Source organism: Pleurodeles waltl, chromosome 4_2 (genome assembly GCF_031143425.1).
Source record: "Pleurodeles waltl isolate 20211129_DDA chromosome 4_2, aPleWal1.hap1.20221129, whole genome shotgun sequence".
Lineage (NCBI taxonomy): Eukaryota > Metazoa > Chordata > Amphibia > Caudata > Salamandridae > Pleurodeles > Pleurodeles waltl.
Genome location: NC_090443.1, coordinates 829,247,247 through 829,260,666, shown reverse-complemented (window position 1 = coordinate 829,260,666; position 13,420 = coordinate 829,247,247). Strand labels below are relative to the sequence as shown.

At 42.1% G+C, this 13,420-nt stretch overlaps 1 protein-coding gene across 6 annotated transcripts in view; it reads left to right on the top strand.

Annotated features, from left to right (window-relative positions):
- The window catches only part of PATJ (PATJ crumbs cell polarity complex component), a 1,201,300-nt gene that overhangs the window by 1,078,782 nt on the left and 109,098 nt on the right, over positions 1-13,420 (top strand). For all 6 annotated transcript variants that reach the window (XM_069232550.1, XM_069232545.1, XM_069232547.1 and 3 more), the window contains one exon: positions 7,472-7,576. In XM_069232550.1, coding sequence (XP_069088651.1) covers positions 7,472-7,576 — 105 coding nt within the window. The remainder of the gene's footprint in view (positions 1-7,471; positions 7,577-13,420) is intronic.

Below are 13,420 nucleotides of genomic sequence, written 5' to 3'. Positions count from 1 at the left end.
CCTTATTGTGACGTTAACCTTCTGCTATTAACATTCTAATCACCACATATCTTCCCCCCAACAAACGTTTACATTTTATTTTTTTCAACAAAAAAAAAAATTGTATATATAAGTATAGATAAACACAAACAGATAGCAAAATAGCATTTTCCAAAGAATTAAATGAATAACTTATTACATATTCATTAAGGTACTTCGGTAATTTTCTTTCTCTTTGACTTTTGCGAAACTCACATCGAATAGGCACATACCCGGTACCATTTTGGGTACTAGACCCGGACCCAACATCATCACCACCATCAAAATGCACCCCATCTGGTTTCAACACAGAATCATTACCCCTAAATACCCATTAACATCATCTTGTCCTTTGTGCTCTTCCCCCTCATGTATATTGATACCTTTACACAAACTCACATGCCGCAAATTACGTATCCTCCCGTCTTCAGGCTTGACAGCACCATCCAAAACCTTCGCAGTTTTCATAGGACTCGACCACTGATTAGCTCCTTTACTTATTAACCAGGATTCCTCACACACACGTACTGCCCAACTAGTACGTGGGATATAGATCTCCCTTTATTGAATTTGTTCAACACTATATCTTGATACTCTTGTACACGTTTCCTCATAGAATTGTAGTCCTCTGTGGATGTCTCTATTTGTCTTTTATTTTTCAACCACCAAGGAATTAATTTAGAAGAGGGCTTTCTCCCTCTCAATAATTCAAATGGTGTCATCCCTGTTACAGAATGGGGTGTCATCCTGTAAGATAACAACATACTTTGGATAGCTTCTTTCCACGATAAATTGGCTGCAAATGCCAACTGTATGGCTTCCTTAATTACCCTATTAAACCTTTCAACCTGACCATTGCCTTGTGGATGATATACCGAGACCCTCACATGTTTCACCCTACAACTCTTCAAGAAGGACTGCATTTTACTAGACGTAAGTTGTACTCCATTATCTGAAACAAGGGTTTTAGGAATACCTTCCCTGGCAAAGACATCTTTTAAAAATTCAATGACCGTATCAGTGGTTACATTGCTAACCATGCGAACTTTCAGCCATTTGGAAAAATAATCAATTAGGACAATAGCAAATGATTCCTTGACATGTAATGTGACAAATGGTCCCATAAAATCAATTGCCACCTTTCGCCACGGTACTTCAGGCAATTCAACCATTTGCAACGGGACTACCAAAGGTTTAATAGTCTTATCACTCAACTTACATGCACTGCACTCTCTTACCCAACGGTCCCCCATACCATCCAAACCTTGCCACCAAACATTTTTGTTTATTTTCCTCCTGATGCTTGCCATATCGCCATGACCTTCATGTCCCAACCTAACAATAGTTTTTCGCATTCCATAAGGATGTACAATTTTGTCACGCTTCAAAATAATCCCATTAGACACTGACAATTCATCCTTGACTTTCCAATATGCACCACAGTCACCTTGCAATAGCCGTTCTGATGGCCACCCCTTCATTATAAATTCCTTTACTTTCAATAATATCTCATCTTTTTGCATTTCCTTCATCCATACTTCCTCAGATATGCCCAAATCCATTTTATCATTTTGCAGGAACATCACATCACATTCACTGTCAACAATCTCCTCAACCCTTCCATTTTCCAAGGGTAACCGAGACAACCCATCCACCACACAATTATTTTTCCCTGGAAGGTGCAAAATCTCATAATGATACATTTATAATTTGGAAGCAAGTCTTGTTAATCGTGGAGTATGATTTTTTCCAACCCCCCCCCCCACACCCACCCCCCTGAACTCAAAATGTTCACCAGTGGTTTATGATCCGTACAAAGCTTGAATTTACGTGCCCATATATGCATCCTAAACAGTTGCACAACCCAAGTAGCAGCTAACAATTCCCTTTCAATCACGGAATAATTCCTCTCTGCATGAGACAAAGTGCGGGATGCATATGCAACAACCCATAAATTTCCTTTCCTTTGTTGGGACAGTACCGCCCGATACCATGCCCACAAGCATCCACAGATATGATACATTCTGCGCTTTCATCAAATGACTCTAAACAAGACGCATTCAATATTTCTTCTTTTATAGCTTTGAATTCTTCAGTATGTTCTTGTTTCCAGTATCTAAAAAGTGGAGGGAGGGAGGCAGACAGTTAGGGGTGACCACCCTAAGGCTGTCAGATCTAACAGTGGCCAACCAAAAATTGTGGTTCCTTTTTCAGCAATGAGTACATCTCCTGAACATTTCCTCCCAGCAAATTCAAACTCTGCTTGCATTTTACCTACTGCACTAACTGTATGACCTGAATAACTACATGGTAAGCATTTGCTAAATCAATTGTCAAAAACACTGTGGCATTGCCTATGGAAGACATTGACTCCTGTAAAATTGGCAGTGGAAAGGCGTCTATCCAAATGGCATCATTTAGTGATCACAAATCCACACAAAACCTGAGGTCCCCATTAGATTTCACTGAAATTACAATCGGAGATACCCAATCAGAGCTTTCGATAGGTTCAATAATGTCTTCTTCACATAAGTCATGCAAGATGTCCTTTCATTTCCCTCTATAGTTAAACAGGCCATTTCTTAACTTCTGTGTTACAGGGATAGCATTTTCTTTTAAAACAATAGTATGTTGGAAATTCTTCATACTACCTAACTGACTGCTAAAAACGGTTAGAAATATTTTTCTTAAAACAGAATACAAATCATTTGTACGTGGCAAGCTACACTCGCCCACAGCATACACAGGTGTACTAGCACTAGGATCCACTGTCAATCTAAGTTCTGATATGTGTGGCTGTTAGAAATGGGGTCTTTGGTTGGCAGTAAGGTTACCCCCTGTCCAAGCAAGGACCCTCACTCTGGTCAGGGTAAGTCACACACAATCCAAATTATCCTGTGCCCACCCTCTAGTAGCTTGCACTGAGCAGTCAGGCTTAACTTAGAAGGCAAAGTGTAAAGTATGTGTGCAATAAATCATGCAATAACACAATATAGCACCACAAAAATACACCACACAGTGTTTAGAAAAATATATAATATTTATCTGATAAGATGCAGGTCAAAACAATTAAAATAAGTATATGTTGAGTTATCACTGGAAAAGTGATATAAAAGTGTCTTAAGTCTTTTAAAAGCAGTCAATGTCTCTTTCAAGCACAAAGTACCTGGTTCACGTGCAAAATCTCCGCAAAGAACCGCAGAGGAGGAGATGTGTGGAAAACAAGGGGGTGTCCGTCGGTTTCTCGGGCCGCACACGGCAATGCGTCGTTTAGTTTTCACGCAGGGACGTCTGTGCATCAATTTCAAGCTCTCTGTTGTGAACCCTCTGGGGTTGTGGGGTTTTTGGGCGCCCCGTGGACGATGGGTGGATTTGCGGCGCTGACAGGACAAAGTCAAAAGGGCTGCGTTGATCCGATGGGTGTTGCGTGAAAATTTCTATCGCACGCCAGGCGCTCTATCGATTCCTCTCTGGAAGTCGGGCTACGTCGTTCCGGCTCAGCTGTGCTTTGATCCAGTGGGCCGTGCGTCAATTTTCCAGTTACTACGCTGGTGCTCCATCGATCTTCTCATTGCGTGTAATCCCAGTTCGGCATACGGTGAATTTTTCACTGCGGTGCATCGTTTCTGGCACGCTGTGCATCGATTTTCGCTGCACAAGGAGTCCTCCTTGTAGAGATGAAGTCTTTTTGGTCCTGAGACTTCAGGGAACAGGAGGCAAGCACTATCCAAGCCCTTAGAGAGCACTTCTCACCAAAGCCAGAGAGCAGCAAGGCAGCAGTCCTTCACAGAAAGCAGTCAGGTGAGTCCTTTGGGCAGCCAGGGAGTTCTTTTTGGCAGGATGCAGGGTCTGGTCCAGGTTCTGTTCTCCAGGAAGTGCCTGGGTTGGTAGGGGCAGAGGCCCTGTTTAAATACCCAAATGTGCCTTTGAAGTGGGTGAGACTTCAAAGAGTGGATTAGAAGTGCACAAGGTCCCCTTTCAGTTCAATCCTGTCTGCCAGGGTCCCAGTAGGGGGTGTGGCAGTCTTTTGTGTGAGGGCAGGCTACTGTCCTTTGACATGCAAGTGTCAGGCCCTCCACCCTCCCAGCCCAGGAAGACCCATTCAAAATGCAGATGTATGCAAGTGAGGCTGAGTATCTTGTGTTTGGGGTGTGTCTTAGTGAATGCACAAGGGCGCTGTCAACTACACCCAGCCAGATGTGGATTGTAAATCACTGAAGGATTTTAGCGCAAAGAGATGCTCACTTTCTAAAAGTGGCATTTCTAAAATAGTAATATTAAATCCAACTTCACCAGTCAGCAGGATTTTGTATCACCATTCTGGCCATACTAAACATGACCTTCCTACTCCTTTCAGATCAGCAGCTACTTCTCAAACAATATATGAGGGTAGCCCCAATGTTGGCCTATGAAGGGAGGAGGCCTCACACCAGTGTAAAAACGAATTTAGGAGTTGTACACTACCAGGACATGTAAACTACACAGGTACATGTTCTGCCTTTTGCCTACATAGCACCCTGCCCTATGTGTTACCTAGGGCATACCTTAGGGGTGACATATTTAGAAAAGGGGGAGTTTTAGGCTTGGCAAGAATTTTAAATGCCAAGTCGAATTGGCAGTGAAACTTCACACACAGGCCTTGCAATAGCAGTCCTGAGACAAGGTTAAGGAGCTTCTTAAGTGGGTGGCACAATCAGTGCTGCAGGCCCACTAGAAGCATTTAATTTATAGGTCTTGGGCACACATAGTGCACTCTACTAGGGACTTATAAGTAAATTAAATAGTCCAATTGGGTATGATCCAATGCTACCATGTTTAAAAGGGAGAGAACATATGCACTTTAGCTCTGGTTGGCAGTGGTAAAGTGCGCAGGGTCTTAAAACCAGCAAAAACAGTATCTAAAAAGTGGAGGGAGGCAGGCAGAAAGTTAGGGGTGACCACCTTAAGGCTGTCAGGTCTAACAGTGGCCAACCCAAAATTGTGGTTCCTTTTTCAGCAATGAGTACATCTCCTGAAAATTTCCTCCCAGCAAATTCAAACTCTGCTTGCATTTTACCTACTACACTAATTGTATGTGCTGAATAACTACATGGACTTGTTTCTGTGTTTTGCAATTTCCTGCCAGGCCACAACTGGTCAAATAATGTTTTCCCCATTATGGTATACCATGCACATGAATCCACCATAACTTCCACCTGCAAGCCATCAATACTTAGCCAACACTTGGGTAACTGAAGACTTCTCTCTTTAGTGTTAGTACTCTGGATACTTAACACCACATTTTGCATACAATGATCAAGTTCATTCTCATCGACGCTCTCCACAATACAATTCACTTTATTTCCAAATCCTTTACATACTCATGAGAAATGTCCTTTTTTCTTACATGCATTACAGATTTTGCCAGTAGCAGGACATGCTTTACAATTTGTTACATGTGTGCTAGCACCACACCTGAAACAGACTAAAGCTTCCTCTGTCAAGTTAATTTTGTTGATACCACTGGGATAACAACTTACAACCATTATTTTTTCCTTACTGTCCCTTTCACCACTCACAGCATACACTGGTCAATGTTCTTTATTTTCTTTCCTCTTGACTTGTATACAACGTTCTGTTACTTCAATACTTCTTGCTACTTCTATAGCTGTTTTCAATGGCAGTTCTTCTGAAGACCATAATTTTTCCTGTATTTTTCTTTCCTCAGTCTTCATCAATAACTGGTCTCTTAAAGCCTGGTCATACGTCATGTGCTCAAAAGCACAAGTAACCGCAAGTCCTCTTAACACCGCCATATACTGGTCAATATATTCATCCTCCTCCTGTTCTCTGGAATAAAATGTATATCTTTCCATAACATTAATCTTCCTGTCATACCTTTCTTGTAATTGTTTCAAAGCACATTTGTATACATCTTCCTTAACATTATCAATAGGTGGACGATTTTTAACCTCTCATAATCCAAAAGCCCACAAACGATGTTTAAGTAAGTACAAATGTATCTCTGGCGTACACATACCATCCTCCAATAATTCCACATACGCTTCAAATAAATCTAGGTCCTCCTCGCGTGCACCGGTCAGCCTCTCCTGCAATCTCACGGTCGGAAAAAAACAATTCTCGACACCTTTCGTCGATGATCATCCACATTCCCCCTCTCAATGCTCAAAAGCGATCCTCAGTCACCGTTGATTCTCGAACACTCTGTTGATCATCCGTCATCCAGTGGTTGGAAACTACACTGACACTGCTCCTGCCCGCCTCGTCGCCATTGTGAAGAACGGGAACTCGCAAAATGAGGTTCAGTACATTTCTTTTATTTGCAGGAAACTGTTCTGAGAAAGGAGCAGTGCCGGCACGACATGCACCGTCAACCGCATGTAGCAACTCCTCTAACGTTCCCCCAAACCATTCCTTTCGCTTTATTCCAGCCCTTATTGCGAATTTAACCATCTGCCATTAACATTTTAATCAACACAACGCCATTCCCGTTTTTCCTATAGGTATTCAAATTGTATACGAATCCGCTCCTGAATAGTACCTTGACTTTTACCAGGGCTTGACTGTTGCTCCATAAAATTGCAATAGTCAATTAAAAATGCATACAAACCTCTTGAATTAATTTGTATTCGTTTAGTTTACCTAGTTTTAAGATTGATCAGACTTTTCGCTGGTTTGCGATTTTAAATCTGTTTGAGAAGGAAACTGAAGTGGGTGATGGAGGGTTGCCTTATCACAGTATACAAAACGAGCCTTGGCACGCTGATTAACAGTTTTTAGAAATATTTGATGTGTTTCAAAATCATCATCTGGACCAAAACCTGGCCTACATGGCAATCAACATGTTTACATTATATCGAATAGCTCAGTTATAACAGGTCAGTAATTTCATATTAGTACAATGTGAATATTCTAATAAACGAAGAACCATGATGTTTTGCCGCAGTTCTTTTTTCGATGTGTTAGCATTGGATTTTAAATTATCGCAGCTCTGCTACTATAAAAATTATCGCAGCTCTCGACTCACACCGACCTTCGTCTTTGTTGTGTTCTTGTTTTGCTGCCAGAGCCCGTCAGTGAGTTCGGATTCAGTTCATAGTCAGCTGGTATTGCATGTTGGCTGTCAGGCTGCTTTGCCTAGATTGTTTGCATGCCGTACGCCAGTGTTTCTCAGCCGATGAGTAAACACCTGCTCCACAGCAAAAAGCGGGGCGCGTGAGCCAGGACATGTTTTCCAATTTTGCAGAGTTCATTAATGGGCACACCGAAGCTCATCCCTGTTAGACTGTTACGTTTATGAAAAAAATAAATCGGTTTCCCCCGGTCTGTAAAAATTCAGAGTGTCCCCCGAAGCTCCCCTGAAAAGCTTGGCTGCTTCGCGTGGAATTTAAGGATTCTCTCGTGTGATTTGTTTGCCGAACGTTAGTAATTTTCTGTCCGTTTGTGTTTTTAGGTGGGAGATCGGATTATCAGTATTAATGGGCAGCCGTTGGACGGGCTGTCTCACGCCGACGTGGTTAATCTGCTGAAGCATGCGTACGGCAGCATCATCCTGCAGGTACGGTGATAAGTGCGGCGCGCAGCTGCGCGAGGCAGATAAAGTGCAGGTTTTTCAGAGACTGGGCACCACACACCCCAACACAGATGAGTGCGTACTTTGCCAACCATGTTGAAAGCAATGCATTCTTATGTTTTTTCTAATGCTTTTTGTTTAAGAAGCCAGGGCCGCAATGGGAACCAAAAGCTGGCCTGGCAAAGTTTGCCGAACCAACCTCCACACGGTGCACAGCGAGGATGAACACTACAATGAGGGTTGGCGGTTTTCTCCCTCCAAGCAAATTTGGGCAATAACAGCACATTCTGCAACACATTTTTCTTTATATATTCAATTGCACTAGCTTTCAAACTACAGTAAATGATGACCTTCCAGTGCACCAGGATACAACAATCTTTATTGGGGCTCTTCAATGATTTCCTCACTATCATCATCCAACAGTGTCCCTTTTCTTACGTAAACCCTTCATTTCAGGGTCGGGTTGGGAAGGTGGGCAGTCGGGCATTGGGCGATGGGCCGGTGCTTCAGGGGCACCTGTGGGACCGTTTTTTAGGGCCTTTGTAGCCCAAGAGATTTATTGTCTTCCATAGTCCCACCAGGCCACTGTAATGTGTCACCAGCATCACATTGCACTCTCCTGACTTGCTGCGAATTGAGGCTGGGGTCAATACAGTCTCGCTTTGGCCGCATGGCTTGTGTGGCCTGCCCAGCCAGAAGCAGTGTGGTCCCTGCTGGGCCATTATGCTCAAGCTATGGGGGTGCGTCAGGAGTGTGGAAATATGTAGGGGGGCTCATGTGGAGGTGGGGAGAAGAGAAGCAGGCGATTTTGTGGCCTTTGGGCCATTCTCACTTTTTGCCCCATGAAGCAGCTGTGTACCTTTCTTGACCCTTTTCCTGCCTGTCCATTGCCCTGAGGCTATGGTGGGCTCTGGAGGGGTAAGAGAAGTGGCCTCCTTGGGGTCCAGGTGTTGTCACCAAAGCCCCAGTGTCTTTTAGGTCTTGTCGGGGTGGAGGTATTAAATAATTGGATGAGGCATTGTGATCAGAGCTGCCAGGTTCGAGTTCTGGTCAGTTTAACATCCTCCCTATCTTAACTAGAAATGAATTTAATCTTGCTTAATATAAGTTGTGCTTATGTAAGTTGCTCCAATACCTGTGGGCCGAGTTCACACTATATAAAACTACAAAAAAAAGCTAGATTTTGCAAGGGATGGGCAAAGATAATTAAAGAGGACTCTAAAGATAAACATGTCCTTTCCTTTTTAACATAATGTTTGCCTTTATTTAGTTTACCTATCAGTCATGGATCATTAAGGCAGCTTTAGAACACACTTTTAAGTCCTTTTGCCGTACAGTTACTATTTAAGGTACATGCTGGTCAGAAGAAAAAAAAACACCTTTGGGTGATTTTCTTCCATTTCATACCATCCAGGACTATAGAATACCATGCAGGTGGCAACCCTAGCCAGATAGTGTTGTGACCCTTGAGCGATTTTATTTCTCTTTGCCTGCCCGGACAAAAAGCAGTGCTTCTTGTTATACCTATGTCACTGGCTCTAGAAATGTTAAAATATTCAACTTCCAAACATTTCTCAAAAAATGAGTCCAAAGAGACTAAGCAGATGGTGATCCATGAAAGAATGGAAGATCCAGGAGTGTGGGCCACTTTATTAGGGAGTTCCCAGGCCGAATTGTTATCCCAATCCTACCTGCTTCTCTTTCTTGTATTTCATTTGTTTAAGATCACCTCTCATACAATTGTAGGGTGTTGAAGCACTTTACATCCCACACAAATACAGAAACATTGAGTCATACATGTGTAAATCAGTGTATGGGCAATGTTATATAAGACAAAGGGGGCTGCAAGATGTAGGATTTCTGTCATCCATACTGGTAGGCACTTTTTTATGAGCACTTGGTCTGGAGAGGTACAAACTCAGGATTCAGAAGTTAGGACTCAGAGTTAGGGTTGGCTTTACTAATAAGAATGTATTTCTACCTAAAGGATTCCTTTTTTACCAACATTAGGATAATAAAAGACTCAGAAAAAACTTAACTTTATGACCTGCACCATACCGTTTGCATGCTGCTCTTTGATGACACATCATAGCTCGCTGTGCTAGATTATGATTATAATTTATGAACTGCACAGTTACAAAAGGTTCTATGTGACAAAAGCAGCAACCCACTGAGTTATGCACATAAAATAATGTTCTGTGATACGCATGGTACACGTCCTTTGCAGCAGGCATATTTAACCCTCTGTGCTACCTTGGATGAGTCAAAACTGCCATAAGACAAAACTCTGATCTCTCTCCAGCAGGAACATTTTTCCACTCATGAAGAATGTTGCGAGTATGATTACATGAAACTCTAACTAACATAACAAAGTCACACTGGTACAAGCTTTCAGCTTGCAAGCAGTACTTTATAAAGTTAAATGTCTGCTAATGCGTTTAAGTAAATATGTGCTCATGCCATTGGACTGTGAAACTGAAATGCCTGCTTTATCTGTTTCTAATGTTTGACTGTTCATATTTGTTATTCACAAGAAAGTTATTTAGCACACCACAGTTTTTAACCAGAACATCAAATCATAGAGTTGGATTTCGAAACATGGAAATGAAAACCTAGTGGCTGTAGCGGCTTTTTACCCACGGTTCACTTCCCAACAGTTCCCTCTTTTGCCCAACCATGTAGCTGACGTTCTACTTGAAAGTTCCCCACCTGATGTATAAAAGTATTAGTGTATACCTGCAAGTCGGATATGGCCATCCTCTCCTTTTGTGACACATATGGACGATTATGACTCGGACCTTTTGATGATCATAAAAGTGGCATTCCCTTTCTCTTTCACTGAAGCCTCTCGTATTTTAATTGAATTTTCTGTCTCTTCTCAGAAAAGGCGGATTCCAGGTAGACAGGTTGCATGAATTGTGCAGCCATCAGACAGCATTTTAATATACAATCTAGTCATTGGATATGTCCATCTGCAGACTATTACGACGATGATGAAGTATGTTGCAAGGTCATATCAGGAGATTCTCTCCCAAGGTTATATGGAATCATCACTTTCACTGATGCAACACCACTGTCTGAATAACGTTATAGTCCACAATATCCTAAGTTGCAGAACATATAAAATCTTTATAAACACATGCCAAGGTCAAAAGCGTTTTTTAACCTGCAAACACTGGCACATTAAAGATATAGGAGGACTGAATGTGGATAGAATCCAACAAGCACAATTGCAATTTAATAAAGAAACTTAATAATCAAGCAAATGTATGTTATTAAAGAATATTTGTTAACTAACATATGCACAAATGTTGGAAGATATTGAATATAATGCCCAGAATAGTCCTGAATTGTTTTAGATTAATATTATTTTCACAGGAGAAGGTACAATTTTGAACAGTATGATGTGAAGCTGTCTGTGGCTCTAGGGCCCCAGGAATAGTAAGCTTGCAGGTGATCATGGTCATCAGCGGAGACCCACCACCGCACCAATTTTCTGCAGATTCCCTTGGCTTTTAAGACCACCTTGCAAACCATCAAAGGGAGGCTTGTGCATGTTCCCACAAATAACCACCACCATCTGGTACTGTAACAAACGGGGTGCTGTCCTGGGTCCTGTGCTAGGAGGCTCTGTGCCTCTGGAACTGGTTGAGTTGTAGGGCATCTTCATGGTCATGATCTGTCTGGCGAGATATTTGAACGCCTGAGCGGACAAACTCAGCTGGCAACATCTGATCACCAATGGCAGCTACACCTGGAGGTGACATAGGCCATCTTCCTGTGATGAGGAGGACCATGGCTCGATCTTTTCACCTTAGCTGAGAACGTGCAGTATCAACACTTTTTATGTTGAAGTTTTTCATCCCTCAAAAGAAGAAAAGAGCCTCCATCATTTGGTCCCTAAGAGAGCACTCAGCTTTTACATTGAACGTTTTAAGGAACATTGAGTGGACAATCAGCTCTTTGTGGGGTTCTCTGGCACCAAAAAAGGGCAAGTCAGTGCATAAGCGGACCATTTGAACTGGTTAAGAATCAGCCTCCAGAAGGTCTGAGGGCTTAATCCACCAAAGCTACGGCTGCTGCCATTGCTCTTGCACTCAGAGTGCATGTCTCGGATAGCTGCCAGGCAGCGACGTGGGCATCAGTGCAGGTGTTCACATAGCACTTTTGCCTTGACAGACATGTCCGCTAGGATGAGCATTTTTCCCATTCGGTCCTACATGAGTTTTTAGTCCGACCCATTCCAAAGACCCATTACTTAGTAAGACACTGCTTTGGCATCTGTTCGCAAGAGGAGTAATCTACAGTTAGAAGTATCCATCATATGACCGAGTTACTTACCTTTGGTAATGCTCTTTCTGGTGGATACTCTATCTAACTGCAGATTCCATTGGATAGGCAATCAGATTTTTGCAGGGTTTCACTGGATAGAAAATGGGTAATGGGTAAGGCAATGCACAAAAGGACCGTATAAAGGTGGATGGTCCTCTGTGTAAAGCTCTGCTACACATTGGCCAAGAAGCAGTCCGCAAAATTTCTGAGAGCTAATTTGACCAGAGCCAAAGCTGCTGACCTCTCTTTTGGCACTCTGTGTATCTGTTCTGAGAGTGTCTGTTTTCTGTCAAGCTGCCATGTGAACATCACTTCTTAAGTTCAAAAAGCACTTCTGACTTGATAGCCAGATCCAGCAGGAAGTGCACTTTGGCCACTCATTCTTATAGGATTTTCTGGTTTGTGCCATTCCACATACCCATCACTTGGGGAGATACTACTTTGAGATATATTCAGAAGACGAGGAATCTGCAGTTAGAAGTATCCATCAGAAGAATAAGTTACTTACCTTTGGTAACCTTTCTGGTGGATACTCTTAACTGCACCTCACCACACTCCCCCCTCTCTGCTCTATGGAATAGACTCTTTTCACGATCTATAAAAAGATTCCAGATTAAAGGCAAGCACGCTGACATAGGTCATCAGTTAGTAAATTCTGCATTCAGTGGTTGGGGGAGAGTCATGAAAGAGACTGACGTGAGAGCTTGAGGTTGGTGTATATATGTGGTGTATATATGTGGCTCTGTCATTAATTCCAGAACAGGACAAAGTTAACACTATGCCACAGGGACTCTGTCACCTACTGCTGTGAGAGGAATGCTGAGTACAATCTCAAGATCCATTGTGGTACCTGAGGATATTCACAAAGTGAAAAATCTGCAGTTAGGTACAATATCCAGCTAAAAGAGCGTTACCTAAGGTGAGCCTCTTATTGTATTACATTTTTAGTGACATAGTGATGCCTACTGCCACAACCTACAGTGAAAGTGAAAATCTGACAAAACAATTACAGCTGCTGTTTGAACTACGGAGAACTGGCTTTTTGCTAAACAGTGGTCATCAGAACAAAATATTTATGGCAACATATTTTTTTTGCACGTTTTAAGTTTTTGCAGGAAACACAGAATATCTCTGTATGTTCCAGCACATTCTGAGCTATACCATTTTTAATCTGACTACATTATTCTGATATCTTTTTTTTTTTTTAAACAATTTGCCAAATTATTATATCGATTTAATAAACTTGCACTACAGAGTCTTCTTTTATTCTTCTTATCTGCAACCATACCCCTTCATATAAAAGGGTTTTACATCATGACTTTAAGTGGTTTGTGAGAAGGGTGATGGTATTAATATGGATTATCAGTAACAAAATACGTTAAAAGGATATTGCAAGTCACCTCGTAGTTCCATTACTTTATAGGGGAGCTTTGGTGGAATCCTCATTCCTCTATATGGTCACCGAACTCCTAGGTGACGTGCAATACCCTTATAATG